This window comes from Zingiber officinale, chromosome 5B, assembly GCF_018446385.1.
Source record: "Zingiber officinale cultivar Zhangliang chromosome 5B, Zo_v1.1, whole genome shotgun sequence".
NCBI lineage: Eukaryota > Viridiplantae > Streptophyta > Magnoliopsida > Zingiberales > Zingiberaceae > Zingiber > Zingiber officinale.
The window spans coordinates 140751598-140773701 of NC_055995.1; the positions used below are offsets into that span (position 1 = coordinate 140751598).

The 22104-nt window shown below is 38.4% G+C and overlaps 1 protein-coding gene across 2 annotated transcripts; it reads left to right on the top strand.

Moving 5' to 3' along the window:
- Positions 1-5809: 5809 nt before the first annotated feature.
- LOC121986455 (probable homogentisate phytyltransferase 2, chloroplastic) lies at positions 5810-21877 on the top strand. Of its 2 annotated transcripts, none has more exons than XM_042540424.1 (10): positions 5810-6135; positions 6949-7070; positions 7187-7333; positions 7512-7737; positions 18198-18271; positions 18594-18686; positions 20076-20193; positions 20384-20446; positions 21480-21512; positions 21643-21877. In XM_042540424.1, exons 1-10 carry the CDS (start codon positions 5905-5907, stop codon positions 21715-21717), a joined length of 1182 nt encoding a protein of 393 aa, XP_042396358.1. In that variant the 5' UTR covers positions 5810-5904; the 3' UTR covers positions 21718-21877. The 2 variants fall into 2 exon arrangements, with proteins under 2 accessions (XP_042396358.1, XP_042396359.1); XM_042540425.1 differs by having other exon boundaries at positions 5868-6135; positions 6945-7070.
- Positions 21878-22104: the final 227 nt, after the last annotated feature.

A 22104-nucleotide genomic window follows, 5' to 3' on the forward strand; every position in this document is an offset into this window, starting at 1 on the left:
TTCATAAACCAAAGAGGGCGATTTTTCAGTTATGACGTTTACCTCGATCCGTGGCATATTCCGCACGGAAATTGATTCCGCTCAGACCATTTCGACGTAGCATCGCCGAGTCGCCAACTGGTCTCCTCGTACTTCTCCAACTTTACCTTCGACCGGGAACTTAATTTTTTGGTAGAAGGTGGAGACGGCCGCTCGGAACTCACTGAGCGCCGGTCGCCCCAGGATAACATTGTATGTTGAGGGAGAGTCGGCCACGACGAAGTTGGCAGTCCGCGTCCTTCTGAGCGACTCTTCTCCCAATGAAATAGCCAGTCGGACCTATCCGACCGGCAGAACTTCATTGTCCATAAACCCATAAAGGGGGGTTGTCATGGGTAGCAGTTCGGCTCGATCAATTTGCAGTTGGTCGAAAGCCTTCTTAAAGATGATGTTGACCGAGCTGCCTGTATCGACGAAAACGCGATAAATAATATAATTAGCTATTACTGCTTTGATGATGAGGGAGTCATCATGTGGCACTTCGACTCCCTCTAAGTCCCTGGGCCCAAAGCTGATTTCGGGCCCGCTCGCCCGCTCTTGACTGCAGCCGACCGCATGGATCTCGAGCTGTCTGACACTCGCCTTCCTTGCTCTGTTGGAGTCACCTCCGATCGGCCCGCCAGCAATGATGTTGATTTCGCCGCGGGATGTGTTGCCCTTATTTTCCTCCTCCCGTGCGGATGGCCTAGGCCGCTCCTTGGATACCCGGGGATTGTCCTCGTGCCTCTGAAGATGATACCGCTCGGGAGACTTTATGGATATCCGCCGACCGGCTTCATGGTGCGGCTGTCGCCGATCTGATGATCCGCTCGGGAGAGGCGTCCGTTCGGGGAGCCTTGCCTTTTCTGTGGTCTCGCCTGGGCGCCTCGTCGGATGAAGATCCTCGATCAAGGTTAGCTGGTGCGACTTCAGGAGGCGTACGGAATAGGGCCCGATGAAATAGAACCGTGGCAGGCGGTGCTTCCGCTCGGCCTCCTGACGCTGACGTCGCTGGTTGCTCTAGTTGCTCGGCTTGCTCCTTCTGTTTCTGTTGCTCCACGAGCTGAGCTGCTCTTGCCTTGATTAGAGCATCGAGATCCTCCTGGGAGAGCATCACGGTGTGCGGTCGTCTAACTTCGTCCATCTCTTCCGCTCGGATGCAGGTGCGTTCCCACAGACGGCGTCAATTTGATCCTGTCCGAACGCTGAGTCGACGGACGCTGGGAATGTGGCGCTCTCCGCTGTCTACGGCCGGTGACGTGGATCTCCGCTGCTACCTGCAAGGAAGTCGGGCCGGGGAGGGGTCCCCAGCGACGACCCTCAGATGCTCAAGTCAGGCAAGAGGAAACTATGAAGTGACTTTGAATCCCATCGATCACGTACCTCTGCCGAAGTATGAGGACTTTTATATAGAGCTGTGATGAGTTTGGTGCAAACACATCGAGGTGTACACGTGTCCTGTACCATACCGTAGCATGGGCTTCATAGAGAAGCATGCCTGACACCATACTGCTACAGTCCGAGCACCTCTCCGATGGGACAGTAGAACCTTCCGTCCTAGGACTCTGTGCATGGCTCGGTCTTCGAACATGCTCGTTGTCAGAGGATGTTCCTTTGTCCTTGTCTCTTCCCTCCTCACGCCGAGCGTCAAGCCGCTCGGCAGTCCCATCACGTCCGACCGGACTCAGGTACTGGTCCGCTCGGGAGATTCCCGGTCGTGTGCTCGGCTGAGACTGTTCCTTCACTATTGTTGCTTTTTGCCTCGGCCGAGCGGGCCACCCGCTCGGCCCGGCGACCTTGTTCACCATGAGCGTCGGAAACCCGACTTCCCGCCGGGTTGTCTTTGATTCTGTTCTGACCCGTTCGGCCGGTTGACTCGACCATTGCCCGATCGGCCGGACCTCATCTTGCCCTTTGACTTTTGACCTCTACGTGTCATTGACTTCCCTCAAAGGGGGTCCCCCGTCCTTGCCGCCGGATCACGGTACATAAAAAAGATAGTCTTGAATGAAGATCCTTAGTTGGACAGGAAGATGATTTTTTTTTATGAAATATTGAATCATTTGTTATTAACCCTCAAATATCTATTAATGTTTCAGTTTATAGCATAAAAAATAAACAATATTACAATCAATCTCAGTAAGATAAAGTCAGAAGTGAATGGAGCGAATTCGTCTACTTCTACGTGGGTGCCTAAGGATAAGTTGTGATATAAATTATGGTTTGTTTTTAGAGATTTATGGATATATAAGCTTTTGGATAAAGTTGGTCAAACTTATTTTTTGTGAATATACTTTTGGGTTATATTTAGAGATTTATTAATACAAAAGGTATTGAGTGAAGTTGGTTAAACATGCCTTTTGGGAATACACTTTTCGATTGTATTTAATAAATATTTGTGATATATTTGTTCAATTTTAATAGTGAAAAATATTGTGTTGTAGTAAAATATTATTATATACACTTTTATCAATTAAAATTATATTGTAGTAAAATATGATCAATTATTTTGACATTATAAATAAATAGTGGAGTAATACAACACAAAAGATTTTGACAAATTTAAATAGCGGTGTAGTTAAATAAACTATTTACTTCACTATCGATCAAATTTGTGAAGGCGTTCGTATAAATTGTTGGTGCGGGAAACATCCGATGATCGAACCCAAGTTAATGGCAAAGGAATCAAAGTTAAGCTTATATGTGATCTAACATGTCTGATGGAGATTGCAGGAAAGTCCTAAGTGCTCTTAGGCCAAAGTTCTAGCTGCGGTTAGGCAAGGTAAAAACCCTAGGGGGTGGTAACCCTAGGTGGAGGAAAATCCTAAGGGGGGGTAACCTTAGGTCCTAGGGGGCGGTAACCCTAGGTCCTAGGGGGTGGTAACCCTAGGCGGAAAGTCTAGTCGGTCTGGAGGACCGGACTGGCATCAGGTAATCTCTCCTGAGGGGAGTAGGTGAGGACGCGTTCCCCGGAAGAGGAAACTGTAGGCGTCGGGTCGACCTAGGGTTTTCGGTAGGAAATTCGAAGTCAGACATGGACAGTCCATTGACTGTCAAACTTTATATTTATGATATTATGTGCTAACTTTGTGTTGTAGGGTATCTTTTGGACTAACGTATCTTGCAGGTACAAAGGAGCAACCTTAAGCCTCGGATGAACAGTGTCCGAGGCGCCTCCATGGAGCTTGGAGGCGCCTCGGGTGCAAAGGATAGAGCTTGTGCGCGACAGAGCTGGAGGTGCCTCGAACTGAGCTGGAGGCGCCTTGCACCGCAGATTGGTGGCGCCTTGGACTGGTATGGAGGCGCCTTCAAGTGGATCAGAGGAGAAGTTTTCAGCGCTGATCCACACTGCTAACTCGACATGCTGGAGGCGCCTTGGATGGTGTTTGAGGCGCCTCAAGCAGTGTATAAAAGGAGGTTTCGAGCTGCAGGTTTAATAATAAATTAAAAAGTGTTTTTCCTTCCTGTGCTGCTCAAAAAACGATCCGGCTAAGCTACGACAAGTTCCCGACGTCCCAAAGCTACAGTTTTTCACTTAGTGTTATCGGTATAGTTTATTTTCAGTTCACTTAATTGTAATTCTTTATTGTACCAAAATTCTGATATTATAGTTGTTGCCCGCTGAAAGCGATCAACGATCGCGAGCTTTGGAGTAGGAGTCGTCCAAGGCTCCGAACCAAGTAAATAACTTGTGTTCGTGTATTGCTTTCCTTTACTATTTCCGCTGTGTTATTCCGATATGTTTTAATCCAAAACGCGTGAAAACCACGAGCGCTATTCACCCCCCTCTAGCGCTTCTCGATCCAACATAAATTACTTCATTAAATTAAAAATTTAGTTGTAGTAAAATATATTCTATTATGTCTACACTACGATGAAGTAATATAATAAAAATTAATTTGACCAAAGTAAATTATGCAGAAGTAAAATTAAACATTTACTATATCATAATATAAAAAATATCGATTTTGATATACTGCGCGACACGCACAGTGCGCGTCGCGCAATATATCATGATTTTTTTATTTTTTTAAATTTCGATTAAAAAAATAAATAAAATATATTTTTTAAGATTTTATTAGTAGGGTTCAGGCATCCTAATTGGGATATAATTTTTCAGTTAATTTTTTTTTAAGATTTTATATCTGGGGTTTAGATTTTCCAATTAGATTATAATATTTAGTTAAAAAAAATTAAAAATAAAATAAATTTAAGTATTTATGGAGTACGGTAATATGTTAAGGGGATATCTTAACGTATTAACTACTTATATAAATAAATATTATTTTTTAATTCAAAATTTCTGTGTGTTTGTTATTTTTTTTTATAATTAATTCTAGGGTTCAGGTTTTGGGTTATAGTATCAAAGTTATTTTTTTTTTAAAGATTTTACCTCTAGGATTCAGACTTTGCGTTATAGTATCAAAGCTATTTAGGGTTCAAGTTTTGAGTTATAGTATCAAAGCTATTTTTTTTTAGATTTTACCTCTAGGGTTCAGACTTTGGGTTATAGTATTAAAGCTATTTTTTTTTAGATTTTACTTCTAGGGTTCAGACTTTGGGTTATAGTATCAAAGCTATTTTTTTTTTTAGATTTTACCTCTGAGGTTTAGGTTTCCCAATTAGATTATAGTGTTTAGTTTAAAAAAGAAATTAAAATAAAATAAATTTAAGTATTTATTAAGTATTGTAATATGTTGAGGGGATATATTGTATTAGAGATTTATATAAAAAAATATTTATTTTTTAATTGATTTTTTAATTTAAAATATTAAAAAAAAATTCGATTGATATCCTGCGCGCGCACAGTCGCGCACTGTGCGGGCGCGCAGGATATCAATCCTCTAAAAAATATAAGGTCTTATACATATTTTACTTTGTTAATCAATGTAACTTATAAAGTCATATACGATTAACTACTTCAATACTATTACATAAACGATGAAGTAATAAAGCCTTTTTTACTTCGACATCGGTCCAATTTTGAATTGGCGAAAGATTTCGATACTTTTGTGGCGAAATAATAAATTGACTATTTTACTTCACATGTGTTTATTTTATTAATTATTTACCTATTATTTTGAATAATATCTAAAGTCTGTTATATATTTTCATTTAGTGTTGGTCGTCGGTCTAATGTTGATATATAATTTTTTTTTTTTTAAAAAAATATCTAACTATTTCTTATTGTATCCCAGTTATAATTAATTTCATAATTAACAAATTGTATAAAATTTTATTTATTTTTAAATTGATTTTATATATTAGTCTAATTCATATTATCAATTTATATTAGTTAAAATGCTTTCAATCAACCATCTTTGTATTTTTTTTATTATTCTTTGGAAACCAAGCAAATTATTTATATCACGTTTTATTTAAATAGTTAATCAATAACATAAATAGCTAAATCGAAATTAAACCATTTTTTTAAAATCTAAATTGAGAGTTTTGATAATCAACCTCTCCATCTCATTTTGAGCGCGACATGTGGTTGACCTAAAAATGTTGTTAGATTTTAAAAAAACGTATTGGTGTCGTATTATATTTGTAAGATATATTTATTTTATTGCTATTGTAGTTATTTTAGCGATGGCTACTGTAATAATTACCATAATAATTTTATTTTAGTCAAAAGTAATTTTGCTTAAATTATTTTATAATAATTAAAAAAAATTATCATAATAATATTGAAATAAGTTTTTTAAGGCTTCTAATTTTTTCCCCAACTTTTATTATCTATTGTTTGCTTCGTTTTTTACTTATTTTATTTCTATTTAATTATATACAACCTTTCCATTTATCAAGGTGCGGCGCTTCTGGTCCACCTAGTCGTGGCGGAGGGGCGAGCGTAGAGCTGGCCTCAGTAAGCTCTCGCTCTCTCCGATGGCTCTCCGTCCTTCTCACCAAGCTTCTCTCTCTCCTTCCTGCCCTCAATTTGCTGCCACCACCGGCCTTGCCATTTCCATTGGCTCCCGTTTTTGTCTCGACTGCCATGCGAACCCTACCCTCCCTCTCTCCATCCTCCGAGCCTCCTCGCCGCCGATTTATCGGCTACTCTCCATTTCTCGCTCTCATGGACGTTTCCGAGGAAGATCCTCGCGTTTGTTCATCTCGGTATGCTTGTCGCCCGCGTCGCCATGAAAATTACACAATTTTATTACTTGAGGACGTTTTAACATATACAAAGGGGAAATTTATGAGATTCGGTTTATTCTTGTATTTTTTATAATGAAATTTTAGCGTTTTAATGCTTTCTTGGTTAAGTTGTTGCTGTAAGCGCTATATTTGGATCAACGTTTTTGAAATAGAGGCTTAATATCCAAACGGTCTGAGAAAATACTTTACCCCTGGTCAAATCTACAGGATATGTATGCCTAACAGCCTCTCATCCTAAAAAGATTAGAAATTGTGGGTGTGTATCTAGTTTACAGTCGCAATGTCATGCAAAAATTGTGATTAGTTTTCAATCTTATTCGGTCTAAAGTTTGTTCAAGGAGTTTGGTGACTTTAATTATTGTGCAGCTTTTAAATTGTTGAGGGTCAGCTTCAGTCTGTACTAGTATAAGTAAAGTTTACAATGCCTTTTTAGGACAAATTGTGTGTATTAATGTATTTTATTATGCATTCACTTATTTTTCTGCACCTTGAAAATTGTCTCCATTTATATTTCTTGCACTCATGTAAGAGCAGTCTAAAGTTATGTTTCATTTTTATATTCGTATTTTTCTGAATGTAACGATTGTACACTGGTCATTTTGGCATAAACTTAGTAAGAAGATGCACTGGACAATATTATTTGCATAGATATACGGTCTTCTGCATTTTTACCTGTTTGTAATGCAAAATTACATAATGTTTCTTTGTGTACAATAGTGATACAGTACACATTTAAGCATATTAAGTGAATTTAATTTGAATCCTAGGCAGGCATGTTCTAAGTCTGATGCTGTTGGTCCCAGTCCATTAACCTCAAAATTATCAGAGTTCAGAGATTCATGCTGGAGATTCCTAAGACCACACACAATCCGAGGAACTACATTGGGTTCCCTGTAAACTTTTAAAAATTTATTGAAGAAAATACAGATAAATACAGAGAAACATGGTTTTCCACACAATAACTTTAACTTTCTGCTGTTTCTCCTTTGTGCATCTTTTTTTGTGGCAGAGCTTTAGTTTCAAAAGCTTTGATAGAGAATCCAAATCTTATAAATTGGTGGTTGACATTCAAGGCATTATATGGGCTTGTAGCTCTTATCTGTGGCAATGGTTACATAGTTGGAATCAATCAGATTTATGACATCGGTATTGACAAGTATGTTATATTATACTTGCAATATGTTTTTGTTAATTACACAATTTACTTCTGTACGCATAACATGTCTCATACTCCTACTGATCCTGGATCCTGGAGATTACTTGACCATTCTTATGACATTAGCAGCTAAATTGAGGTTTCATTTTTGTAATTTGTACTTCCTGGTATCTTGCAGAGTGAACAAGCCATATTTGCCTATAGCTGCTGGAGATCTATCTGTTCAGTCAGCATGGATTTTAGTGATATCTTTTGCAGCAGCTGGCCTCATGATTGTTGCATGGAACTTTGGTCCATTCATTACTTGTCTTTATTGTTTGGGACTGTTTTTAGGCACTATATATTCTGTTCCTCCATTTAGATTGAAGAGATATCCTGTTCCAGCATTTCTTATAATTGCAATGGTAAGCTAGACATTTTTCATGTTTCTCCCATATTAGATTATTTTTTTATGTCGTTCTCTTGCTAGGGTTGAGATTGAGACTATTCGATAAGACTTGAATCATTGATTTCATTCAACATAGTATCAGAGTTGGCTAAACCCAAATTTGCATCTCCTTCTTTCTGTCAACTGTAGACGGCTGATTATTCCTACAGTAGCACATCTATCTGTTAGATATAGTAGCTAAAGTGTTAGAATCGGTGGACCGACTAGTGGAGGATAAATAGCTTTGCAAATTAAATACCCAAATCTCTTGCTTTCTATTTAGCAAGGACACACTATAAGTTAGATAAAAATAACATAAAAGAAAGTAGGAGCTCCGGATTTGCTTGGTTTATAACTAGAGAGGTTGCTAATAAAAGGCAATGACGACTCACTAAATATCTCCTTCGACAAAGATCGGAGGCGAAGAAGCCCCTTACACAGTTAAAAGTACAAAATTGAAAACTGAAATACAAAAGTTAAAAACGAGTGTCTTTTTAACTTAGAGGATAAGATCTCTATTTATAGCCTATTGGTTGAAATAACTGTTTTGTTGATGTGGCAATTCTAGGCACCTTGGTTGGCTTTGAGGGTGCCTCCATGTGGCTGAAATTTGATCCACGCTCAATGATTTGCTGATCTATCGGACTTGAGGTGCCTTAGTTCATATGAGGCGCCTCAGTTTCATCTGAGGCGCCTCGAGTCGGTTGTCGTGGTAGTCACTACTTATCCGTGCTGTAACGATTGCGTCCTGCATGTGAGGCACTTGAGATCCATCTGAGGTGCCTAAGTTATTTATCATCCAACCGCCTCAAGCCAACTGAGGCGCCTCGAGTCTTTAGGGCACCTGGTCAACCTGTTGACCATTCTTCGATCCGTTCGCTTGGGTGATATTCCAGTTGTCCAGAGTTGAGCTCACCTAAACACAACTCTGACCTTCTCCTCGAGCAGACTTCCTCCCGACTTCTCATCCCTCGGATGCACCACATGCATCTTTCTTGCTTCCCGTTGGTTCCCTTTTTGTGCCATCCTTCTCGCTTGCTACGTCTTTCACTCGACTTCTTATGTTCCTAAGTCCCTGCATACTTAGACACCAGGCATCAAACACACAGGGTCTAACTTAACTTAGTTAATCTACATCAAAACTAACTCAGGTACTTACATAAAGTACTTGCTAATTGTGTCAACACCATCCAACCCTTTCTCCTCTTGCTTCTGTTAGGCCCGAAATGTAGCTAGAGGAGGGGGGGTGAATAGCTCTTCGCGATCTCGTGCTTGTCGTTGCTTGCTTCTTGTGATGATGTGCAGCGGAAAATACAAGAAACAACACACTACAATGCTAACACATAGATTTATTTGGTATCCACCTCAAGAAGAGGTGACTAGTCCAAGGATCCATACACTCACACACCCTCCACTATGAAAACCCTCCTTTATGGTAACTACCAAAGGCGGAGAAGCCTTACAAGCTCACAATACAACAATAAGAAAGAAAGAAACAAAATACAAGTGAATCTTACAAGATTACAATGAAACTCTACCTTCTTCTTCTTCTTATTGTAACTCGCCTCTTGACTTGGACATGCCTCCAAGAACCTTCAAGATCTGGCGGTGAGAGTGGAGAAAATCGCCCTAAGCTGTAGCTGCAGTTGTGTGTCGAAGAGGATCGAAGAAGTGCTGAGAAAAACGCTCGCTAACGTCTTTATCTGCGCCAACGGTCGAATCCCAATCGATTAGATTGCTCCCAATCGATTAGGGAGGCTTTGGATCGATCGACCGATCAATCCAGAGCGTCTCTGTGCTCTCTGGAATCGCCCTGAATCGATTGCCCGATCGATTCAAGGCTTCTCGAGCGATTTCCAGCACTCCAATCGATCGGCCGATCGATTGGAGGTTTCAATCGATCAACTGATCGATTCAGAAGCTTACTGTTCGCTCAGAAACTCTCCCAATCGATTGACCAATCGATTGGGGAAGTTTTGATCGATTACCCAATCGATCCAGAGCTTTTGTGCACAAACTCGCGTCAACCAATCGATTGATCCCCTCAATCGATTGAAACCCAGAAAACTGTGTAGAGCTTGAAATTAGCTTCGTTTCGCATCCAAGATCACCTCATTCCGATATCCGAGTCAAAAGTTATGGCCTTCGGAAGTTTACTACGTCCGAACTTCCTAGTTCCATGCCAACTCCCTATTGGACTTACGACCGCTAAGAGTTCGGTCAACTTTTGACTCATCTGGACTTTCTCTTTGCCAATTTTTCGTTGGACTTCTAATCACCAAGTATGGTCCTCCGTGACCCACTTAGATTTACCGTCTCATGTCAAGTGTCCGGTCCTCCATGACCCACTTGGACTTTCATCAGATGTCATGTCATCCTTGAACCATCTGGATTTTCCGTGCCTGACTTCACTCACCAGGATTTTAACTTCTGCCTAGCTTCACTCACTAGGACTTTCCCGACTACCTGGCTTCACTCACCAGGATTTTCTATCTACCTGACTTCTCACGAGGACTTCCCAATTGCCTGGCTCCTCACCAGGACTTTCTCCTTTGCCAAGATCACACTTGGACTTTCAGTTGCCTAGCTCCTCACCAGGACTTCCCAAATGTCTGGCTCCTCACCAAGACTTTCTCCTTTGCCAAGATCATACTTGGACTTTCTAATTTGCCTAACCTCCAGTTAGGACTTCTATACGCCTAACTTCCAGTTAGGGCTTCCATACGCCTAACCTCCAGTTAGGACTTCCACCACTGCCTAAACTCCAGTTAGGACTTCCACAGTCAAGTCTCCTGTCATCCTTGACCTACTTGACTTGTATTCTCATCAACCTGGTCAACCCTTTGGCCATTTCCACAACCGGACGATTGCTTTAGCAATCTCCTTATATTGTCAAACATCAAAATTCAACTCCTGACTCAAGCTTGACTCAACTCAAGCTTGGTCAAACTAGTCAAACTTGACCAAGGGAAATTGCCCCAACAATCTCCCCCTTTTTGATGTTTGACAATACCTCTAAGTTAGATTAAATCCCATAGCCTTAACCTTTTCTTTATACCAAGGCTAAATCCCATAGCCTTAACCTCTTCTTTATCACAAGGCTAAATCCCATAGCCTTAACCTCTTCTTGACAAGGCATGAATGAAGGTTTCCTTCATTCTCTCCCTTTCCTAGAGGGCAAACTCCCCCTACTTGGGATGAAGGCCTAACTTAACCTTCTATTTTCCCTCTTTGTCACACATCAAAAACTGAAAACAAACTCTTCTCCATAAGAGTTAACTCCACAACAATGACTTGGGGTTCCTAAAAAATTAGGAAAACCAAACTCGAAGTTTTGAGGTTCAAAATTCAATAATGAAACTAAACCTCAACCTAAACTTCACCTAAGTCTACATTAACCAAATCATGCTTGCTTTCATCATGAAAACTCCCCCTAAGTGTATACAAATATACTTCAAAGGGTTAGAAATGATTAATGACCCTTGAAAACTAAAATTTGAAGTTTTAAGGTTCCAAAATTCAGAATTGAAACTAAACTTTATCATAAATTTCACTTTGGGTTCTCTTAACCAATCCATACTTGTTTTCAACAAGAAAACTCCCCCTAAATGTCTACAAATGTATTCCAAGGGGTTTGGAATGATTATTGGGACTTGAAGTGACTTAAAGTGCTGAAATCAGACTTTTCAGGCCAAAATCAGACTTCCCAATCGATTGAAGTTGGGACTCAATCGATTGACATCACTTCAATCGGTCCATTGATCGATTCCGCAAGCTACTGCTCGTAGAAATACCCTCTGAATCGATCGACTGATCGATCCGGCCTGGGTCAATCGATCGGCTGATCGATTCACTACCCTTCTGTTTGCGGGAAATGACTTCACAATCGATCAACTGATCAATCGAACCCATCCCAATCGATCGGCTGATCGATTGGGTTTTTGATTTCCTGAAATTCAATTTCAGCGAAATTCAGAAACTCTCCAAAAATTCTACAAAATTTTAAAAATCATGAAAATTCATGTAGACATTATTTAGGGTATACTTTATCAAGGAAAAATAGTTTTCTATGAAAATACTTTTTATTTTCAAAGATTGACACAAATTTGAAAACTTGTAAAAACTTTAGTGTTTTCTTCAAGTTTGTGTCTAACTATTCAATGATGATCACTATCAAAAGATAGTCTTCACCAAGGTTTTCCAAAAGCATTTTAAAATCATTTTCAAAACCAATATTCAATCATGTTCTTTGGGCTCAATGCACATGACTTGTACATTAGCTTTTCCAATGATTGGAAGACACATAACTATGTATTTTGATGAACCTAAAACTCAACATGATGCACTAAATCAACATCTTGAATTTTGTTCACCATCCTAACATCTCACTTGTATCTAATGTGTACTAAAACACATACAAGTCACCTTATGATTTTTTGTGAGATGTATATTTGGTTTTGCCCTAAACTAAGGGATCATGCATATCTATCTAGGCATTAAGAGACTTATGATCATCCACTTAGGATGTCATTTGGTATAATCCCACTTGTTGGGATATTTACCACTCTTAATAAATGTCTTTTGTCCTTAATTACAAGGAAATTAACATAATGCATGATGATTAATGGCATACATCAAAATAAGCAACTTTCAAAAGAAAATTTCCTATAACTACATGATGTATGCATGACATGACATGGTATTTTTGTATTTTTCATAATAAAAATGAATGTAAAAATAAATATGATGTCATGACATCTGATGGGAAAACAATCATGGTATTTTAGCATAGACAAAATATACCTAAATAATCTATCTAAGTATCCTTAATTCTTAGTTAAACCTTAAAATTAAATCCTAGATTGCCCAATTTCATCAAGAAAGTGTCAACCCCAATTTGACATTTCTTTTTCCCTTCCTAAATTTGTGCCATTTTAAATTAAACAAATTCCTCAAAGTATGACACATTATACTCTTTCAAAGAGTAAATAAAATCAAATTAAGACTTAGATTCGCCTTTAACCTTATAAGAAAATGCCAAAACCCCAACTTGGCATTTCTTATCCTTTTCTAAATGTGTCAATTTAAATTAAGTTCAAATCCTCAAAGTTTGACACATTTTACTCTTCCAAAGAGTAAACAATTTGATTAAGGTTTAAATTTCCCTTAACCCCTCAATAGAATATCAAATTTCTAACTTGGTATTTCTTTTGATTCTCCAAATTTATGCTAATTTAATTCAAATATAATTCCATAAGATTTGGCACATGTTACTCTTTCCAAGAGTGACCCTACAATCCTTTTCATTTTCAAAGGTTAACAATAACTTTGAAAATGCTCTCAAGTGTCAACTTTAACAAGGTTGGGTTAACTACCCTTCCAATTTGAGTTGACACTCTTTAAACCCATCTAGGGTGTAGAGAATATACTCCTAGGAACCCAAAACCTATTGGTGCTCCTTAGATGCTCTAGGTATTCACTAGGAATGACTTCCCTAGATACCTTCCTAAGGACCTTTCTAGGCTTTTTAGAAGCCTTGGCCACTTCCACTAGGTCACTTCTAGGGCTAACTCCCCTTGTAACCTTATTTGTGACTTTGTTTGGCCTTTTTTGGAGCCTTAGTCACCTTTACTAGGTCAACTCTAGGAATGGTCTCCCTTGTGACCTTGTTTGTGACTTTGTTAGACTTCTTAGAAGACTTAGTCACATTGGTCTTGCCAAAAGTACTTCTAGGGATTCCTTCCCTAGTATCTTTGACTTGACCTCTAATCCTAGGGTTGGTTCCATAACTATATGGAACCCTATGAAAGGAAGTCACATCCTTCTTGGCTTTAGGTTTGTATCCCAAACCTCTATAGCCATTGGATGACTCTTGTCTAACTCACCCTATAGTTTGCTCATTTTGACCCTTAAGAAGATTTTCCATTCTTGCTAGGGTCCTTTCTAAGTTATCAAGTCTTGATCTCAAAACTTGATTTTCCGTCATTAAATCCATAGATTTGGATTTTTCTTGACTCCTATAAGCATTTCTATATTTAGGCATATATCTAAAGTCCTTAGAGTTATTGCCTAAGTAGTTATCTACCTTCCTAACCTTAGGTGTGGTAGTTCTAGCATGAGGAGGAATATATTTTCCCTTAACACTATCATGCTTCCTACTTTCATGATAATTTGCATTAAAATGATAAGTGTTATTTCTAACATGCATTTTATCATGACTAAGAGGAGTTGCACTATTAAAGGTTACCTTGGGTTTGCTCTTAGAAGCTCCCCCTTGATTTATGCTTCCTCCTTTAACTTTGATTGACTTCTTCCCTTTAGGGCATTGACTCCGGTAATGTCCATTTTGATTGCATGAGAAGCACACAATGTGCTCCTTGCTCTTGCGTTTCGTGGGATCAATCTCCTTGGGCTTCTCCTTGCCCTTAGGTACTACTTGGCCCTTCCTCTTGGCCAATTTGGGGCATTTTCTCTTGTAGTGCCCATGCTCCCTACACTCAAAGCAAATGATATGATTTTTATCTTTAATAATTGAAATCTTTATACCTTTGCTTGTAGGGTTGATGTTTGATCCTCCATTTGATTTTTCTTGCAATGTAGAGATGACATCATCTTCTATTTCTTCCTCTTCACTTGAGGATGTGGACTCTTCCATTTCTTCATCTCTTGAGGATGTGGAAGATCTCTCCTCTTCCACCTCTTCCTTTTCCTCCTCAAATGTTGACCTCTCGTCAACGTCGGATTGCATCTTTTCTTCCTCCTCTTCTTCGGATGTTGACCTCGTGTCAACATCGGATTGGTTCTTCTCTTCTTGGACCAATGAGCCTTTCTCCTTGGGCTCTTCCACTCCGTGGACTTGTGTAGGGTTTTCATGATAGGCAATGATCTTTTTCCAAAGATCACTTGCATTTGTGGTTTCACCTACACTCAACAAAATATTATAAGGTAGTAAATTATGCAAAATTCTCGTTACCTCCTTGTCCGCCTCCGATTGCTCTCGTTGCTCTTCGGTCCAATGCCGAGGTCGGAGGCGTTTACCCTTCTTGTCCGTAGGAGCTTCAAATGGGTCACTCAAGACAACCCATTGGTTCCAATCCATTTGGAACCATGTCTCCAGCCGATTCCTCCAAAAGGCGAAGTCTTCCTTGTCGTATGGCGGAGGAATCCGGATGTCCCATCCAAGTGGACCTCCCAAGTCCATCTTCTTCCTCTACCGGTTGCTCTCTTGGCGGTTAGTCCTCAGAAGAGCGGCCTCGCTCTGATACCAATTGTTAGGCTCAAAATGTAGCTAGAGGGGGGGTGAATAGCTCGTCGCGATCTCGTGCTTGTCGTTGCTTGCTTCTTATGATGATGTGCAGCGGAAAATACAAGAAACAACACACTACAACGCTAACACGTAGATTTACTTGGTATCCACCTCAAGAAGAGGTGACTAGTCCAAGGATCCACATACTCTCCACTATGAAAACCCTCCTTTATGGTAACTACCAAAGGCGGAGAAGCCTTACAAGCTCACAATACAACAATAAGAAAGAAAGAAGCAAAATACAAGTGAATCTTACAAGATTACAATGAAATCCTACCTTCTTCTTCTTCTTATTGTAACTCGCCTCTTGATTTGGACATGCCTCCAAGAACCTTCAAGATCTGGTGGTGAGAGTGGAGAAAATCGCCCTAAGCTGTAGTTGCAGTCGTGTGTCGAAGAGGATCGAAGAAGTGCTGAGAAAAACACTCGCCAACGTCTTTATCTGCGCCAACGGTCGAATCCCAATCGATTGGATTGCTCCCAATCGATTGGGGAGGCTTTGGATCGATCTGTCGATCGATCCAGAGCGCCTCTGTGCTCTCTGGAATCGCCCTGAATCGATTGCCCGATCGATTCAACGCTTCTCGAGCGATTTCCAGCGCTCCAATCGATCGACCGATCGATTGGAGGTTTCAATTGATCAACTGATCGATTCAGAAGCTTACTGTTCGCTCAGAAACTCTCCCAATCGATTGACCAATCGATTGGAGAAGTTTTGATCGATTACCCAATCGATCCAGAGCTTTTCTGCACAAACTCGCGTCAACCAATCGATTGAAACCCAAAAAACTATGTAGAGCTTGAAATTAGATTCGTTTCGCATTCGAGATCACCTCATTCCGATATCTGAGTCAAAAGTTATGGCTTTCGGAAGTTTACTACGTCCGAACTTCCTAGTTCCATGCTAACTCCCTATTGGACTTACGACCGCTAAGAGTTCGGTCAACTTTTGACCCATCTGGACTTTCTCTTTGCCAACTTTTCGTTGGACTTCTAATCACCAAGTATGGTCCTCCGTGACCCACTTAGATTTACCGTCTCATGCCAAGTGTTCGGTCCTCCATGACCCACTTGGACTTTCACCAGATGTCCTATCATCCTTGAACCATCTGGATTTTTCGTGCCTGGCTTCTGCCTACCTGGCTTCACTCACCAGGACTTTCCATCTACTTGGCTTCTCACCAGGACTTCCCAATTGCCTGGCTCCTCACTAGGACTTTCTCCTTTGCCAAGATCACACTTGGACTTTCAGTTGCCTGGCTCTTCACCAAGACTTTCTCCTTTGCCTTGATCACACTTGGACTTTCCAATTTGCCTAACCTCCAGTTAGGACTTCTATACGCCTAACCTCCAGTTAGGACTTCCATCACTGCCTAAACTCCAGTTAGGACTTTCACAGTCAAGTCTCCTGTCATCCCTGACCTACTTGACTTGTATTCTCATCAACCTGGTCAACCTTTTGACCATTTCCACAACCGGACGATTGTTTCAGCAATCTCCTTATATCGTCAAACATCAAAACTCAACTCCTGACTCAAGTTTGACTCAACTCAAGCTTGGTCAAACTGGTCAAACTTGACCAAGGGAAATTGCCCCAACAACTTCCACCACTCTCTCTCTTTCACTCTCTTTTCTATCATCTTCTCTCTCTCAACAATGGTACGGACTACATGTATCATTCTCCAGATGGTCATTATTCGAAGAAGGAAGCAAGCTCTCTCAATATACACTACTGGTATAACATCCTCATGCAATGTTCACAAGAGATACCACACATATATCAAAATAATGTATAGTCTCTAAACCATACATCTCTATATACAAGAGGTATAGGTGGAAGACTTGCAAAAAATTTGTCACTTTGTAGAATTTTTTGTATATTTATGAGAAAATTGTCAAAATTTAACAGTTGAGTCATCTATGAGTCTAGCAGTACAATCTGTAAAAACTATAGCAAGTACAAGTCCACTGAAAATCAAACAGTAATATGCATGCAGAGGTTAATAAACATAGTAAAACACATGTTTCACCCCATAAACACTATCTAGATTATTCATAATACATGGAATAAATACTCAATATTTCATATTAAACATGTAAGGATGACACTTGCTCATTTTGCAATAGCTCGAGTCACTCATAAAGAAAACACCTCTTAGACAATTCTCACAGCTCAACTAATTTAGCACCAATGACTGATCCCAACTTGTACTCTAATGAACATGCACAAGGGAGAGTGAGAGGGTGTGCGCTTCGTGTTTGTTCACTTAAATGTTATTTGGAATTGCTCAATCTCACCACTTGTGATTTGCCTCAACCTCGAGTATCTGATCTCATTTGAGCTAGTTTGACTAAATGTCTCAACCCTCTCGTTTGACCATTATTGATGAAAAAAGGTTATTGTACAATGAGAGTACAAAGTAACCTCTCTTAATCAAAAGTGGCCCCACCACTATTTCTAAGTGAGAGTAGATGTAATTGATAACTCAATTAGATACTACAGCGTGGAATATCAAACAATAATATGTTTTTTTAATAATATGTTATTAATCTAAATTATTTGGTAATTCAATATTAATGAGTACTATTTTATTATTATTATAATCTATTTTTATTATTTATAGTTCTATAATACTTTGTGACTTCCACCTGTTAGACCATACTGAATGCATGCTGGGTTGTCTTTCTATGATGGATATTTATGTTAACAATTTTTATTATTTTACTATTTGGTTTCCTTGGTTCTCCTAGGTTTTCATAGTTACTTGATTACACTGCAGTTTGTAAGTACATTGTTTTTGTTGTGAGTTACCACTTCTGCTAAAGTTTATATTACACAATGGAATACTGTATCCTCTCGACTCAGGCAATTCCAGTCCAGAGGGATCGATGTTGTGTACCTTTACATTGTAATATAACTTTTGCCAGGTGTAGCCAATACCAGTTATAAGTTCGTATAATCGTATCAACAAATACTCATGTTTTTTACAATAAAAATGATTTAGTATATCTCTCTCTTAATTTTGAGGGAGATATTGGTTTGTGATGTTTCAATTATCTTATGTTTTTTAAAAGTCTGGAATGGAATTTTTACTGATTGTGTTACTTTTTAAAATAAAATTTATTAATAGGTACGTGGGTTTCTTCTCAATTTTGGTGTATATTATGCTACTCGAGCTGCATTGGGCCTAACTTTCAAGTGGAGGTAAAAGATACATCTGGTACTCTGAGCAGAGGTTTTTTGTGAAACCAAATGAATGTACACTGTATGTTCATGTTAAATACATTTGTTTGAGAAAACAGGTAAATTTTGTTTGTGCAAAGTCCACTCTCTCTCACATTGTAGAGCACTGGTTAGTTGCCAGGTAACTAGGGTTTAATTCCTAAAAAGGAAAAAAATTATTTTGCCAAATTTAGGCACCTAATGATAAATTTTTTCCTCAATAAATGTTGTTTGTGCATCTCATTCAGAGAGATTAAGAGATGATTGTGGTGCTTAATGATATGTAACATCTTCCCATGTGCAGTTCACCTGTAACTTTCATCACAATATTCGTGACAGTATTTGCTTTGGTCATTGCTATAACTAAAGATCTTCCAGATGTTGAGGGAGACCGCAAGTAAGTGCCAAATTACCTTCAATACCTAGATTAAGATATTGTACTTTTGAAGGTTCATATTTGATATATTTCATAGATAACATACATAAAGTTTACATTAGAAATATATCTTATCCGTCTATGATTCTTCTGTTCTATACTCAAAATATTAATTCCCTTATATAATTGAGACAGATTGGAAAAAAAATATTTATTTTTAAAACTTGGTATGAGTTGTTTTGGTAGATCCCCCTATAGTCTTATTTAGTTAACAGGCCTTTTAAGGTAGTCCTCTAAACTTTAGGATTATAGGGTAATTTTTTTATGCAAGTTTATTTTGGGTATTATTTTAGTTTATTTCTTAGTTTGTTTGGGTTGGATTCTTTTAAAAGACTCAATTCCTCCCATGTTAATCATCTTCTTCTTATTGATATATTTTTTTCAAGAATATAGTTTTTTTTTTGTGTTGCATCAGTTGATATCAGAACTAACTAGAATTCTCTGCCTGGTATGTGTTTCAACCCCTTTTGCAAGCCCACCTTCTGTGAACCTCAACTTGTGCTCTTCTCCTTTCCTCAACAAGAGTCATGGAGCCCCACTTTATTTCTTCCCTCAACTCTTAAGAATTCCATCGCCAAATGTTAGAACTAATTTCTCAACCCATGATCATTATAGGAATGATAATACCATGACTTAATTGATTCAATGGTATTCTCTTATTTTATTGGTATAAATAACAAAACAATTAGCCACAGGTTCAATTAGAAATTTGAATATTATATGAATAAAACAAAACAGTGCTTGTATTATTAGTTGATAATTGTTTCATTTGCCTATATTGTCCCCTTCAAGCCAACACAATATTTTACTGGTGAGAAATCATTAATGAGTTGGCTAACTTCTCTCAGCAGGTGGCTTGTTTCATATATTTAAAATTCTAAGGCTTGGTGCCGTGTGACAGAATCAACATATGTAGAGAAAGAGGCAAAAGTGTGTTTGAGAAAGTTCTACAGAAATCTTGATAGTTTGAGAGGAGGGCAGTTTCAAACTCATTGTGTGAGAAATGGCAGGTGTTTGAGACTTTATGTAGTCCCTCAAATAATTACAATGAATGGCTAAAACAGCTATTTGATAATACCCAGTAGCTTAATCACTATTTCCTTTGGTATAAGGATTTTCAATGTTTCACAGTATTCAACTTTCATGATAACCAGTGTTCCAGTTACCTGCAGGGTAGTTCATGTTATAATTTTTAAGACAACATCGTAAATAAATCTGATGGTACTTTCTATTTTAATTTTTTACTTACAAGAATTGAGGCATATTTTAATTCCTTTTAAGTTTCAAAAATGTACTATTACACACATTCCATAATTTGCCATCCTGCTCCTGATTAAAATTATCTTTTAGGTTTCAGATTTCAACCTTGGCAACAAAGCTTGGTGTTAGGAACATCACATTCCTTGGTTCAGGACTTCTATTGGTGAATTACCTTGGCGCTATTGCTGCAGCAATTTATATGCCACAGGTAATCAAAATCTAAAAACCAACTTCTTAACTAGCCATTAGACAAAAATTATTTGTTTTTTTTGTATGCCATGTGTAAGATGCTTATATTTTGGAATTGGAGTCAGTGTGAGCACCACACAAACTTTCTGGCAACCTTTTCTTGATTTTATATTCATTTTATTTCTTTGAAATCTTCCTCTTCTCTAAAGGTCTTTAGAAGGAACGTAATGGTGCCAACACATGCTCTGCTTGCATTGGGATTGATTTTCCAGGTGATCCTCAATGCATTCTCTTAGTTTGTATTTCCCTTGATGCAGTAGTGATTTAATTAATTATTAGGATTTTATAGTATTTAATGTAGTGTAGGATAGTTGCATCATTTATCTGTTTTATAGAATGTTTATTTCTCGAATTCATATACATGATGTCAAATTAGTCTAAGTGGTTGTCAATTTAAATTTGCTAGCTCTCCCACTCTCCTCTGACATCTCCCACTCCCTGTCCAGCATCTATTCTTACACATCCAAACTATCGTTCCTGGATAGAGCATGTCATCCTTGTGGCTATTCTGGATTCTGGATCCATAGCTTGGATAAATCCTTTGCATCTATTTCATGCTGTTGGAAAGAGCATTTGAAGTTGTTAGCAAGCTAAGTAAAAGGTTAATCTAATAGACATGAAAATGAAACTTCTCAGATTCAGATTGCCACGTAATCGTATTTGCATCTTAGCCATGGAGATTCCAGGATCTTCTCCATCTTTTTTTCTTAGAGATATCCAGGCGTAATTAGCACTGAAAAAGTAGATGGCAGTGTTGTGAAATTTCCATTTCGTTTATATTTGGCCAAATTCCGCAGCAATTTCTGATTTTTAGCGAGTACTGTAAATTGTAAAGAGACTTGATTAGATTGTGATTCAGTTGATCTGACCACTTTTACAAAACTCCTTATCCTTGATTTGTTATGATTTTCCTGCTTAAAATTTGGGCAAGTTTTAGCATTTTTTGTTTTTGTTTAGATTTCTCATGGAAAAGTTGAGTAAGCTTTGTCTTTGCAGAAGCAACTTAGTAAAGCTATGGAAATACACGTCTTTGTTATAGTTATATATTCTTTTACATGGATGAACTGCAAAAAGATAAAACATTTTGTTGAACTTTAAATTACCAGATGGAATTTGGTGGATATTCATGAGACTCCCATTAGCTTTGCTCCACCTGACCAAAATTGCTTATATGCATCGGAATTGTGTTTTTTTTTTTCCTTTTGACTTTAAGACATGATCTAATTGAGTGCATATGCTTTTCAGACATGGATTTTGGAAAAAGCAAAATACACAAAGGTATGAATATTGAATAATTCTTAGTTTTCCCACATGCTATAACACTATCAGATTTAGTTGTGCTGCCATCCGTGACTTTTGATGTTAACCTATTTTCTATTTTCCCCTGAGATGTCCTTTTTCCTTGCAGGAGGCAATATCGCAGTTCTATCGGTTTATTTGGAATCTGTTCTATGCCGAATACATTATTTTTCCTTTCATATAGAAGAGTGCAAGAATTGTAATAACTTCTGTCTGTTCTTCTTATCCTTGTTAACTCTTGTGCTTTGCATTTCCTATTTCATGTAACTGGGAACGCTATTGATCATGTAAAAGAACAAAATTTGATAAACCAGTTTTAAACAAAATTACAACTATTAAAATTACATGATGCAAAAGTGATCAAATATGGAAGACAATTATTATATTTTAAAACTTTCTAGATTACAGTAAACAATATTCTTACAAATCAAATCACCGAGACCAGATTAATACATAACAATCTTATGCTTACAATGACGCTCATCTCTCTTTCGTCAACGAACGCATGCGGTGACCATGAAGATGCATGCGCGCGACGTGGCAGAGGAGATTAATTACTTGTTAGAAGACG

What these genes read in the sequence shown, in the direction of transcription:
- LOC121986455 (XM_042540424.1), top strand. Translation starts at nt 5,905, where the DNA reads ATGGCTCTCCGTCCTTCTCACCAAGCTTCTCTCTCTCCTTCCTGCCCT. An exon ending in CCTCGCGTTTGTTCATCTCG is followed by an intron (nt 6,136 to 6,948) that starts GTATGCTTGTCG and finishes AATCCTAGGCAG; the next exon opens with GCATGTTCTAAGTCTGATGC. An exon ending in CAGCAATTTATATGCCACAG is followed by an intron (nt 20,194 to 20,383) that starts GTAATCAAAATC and finishes TCTTCTCTAAAG; the next exon opens with GTCTTTAGAAGGAACGTAAT.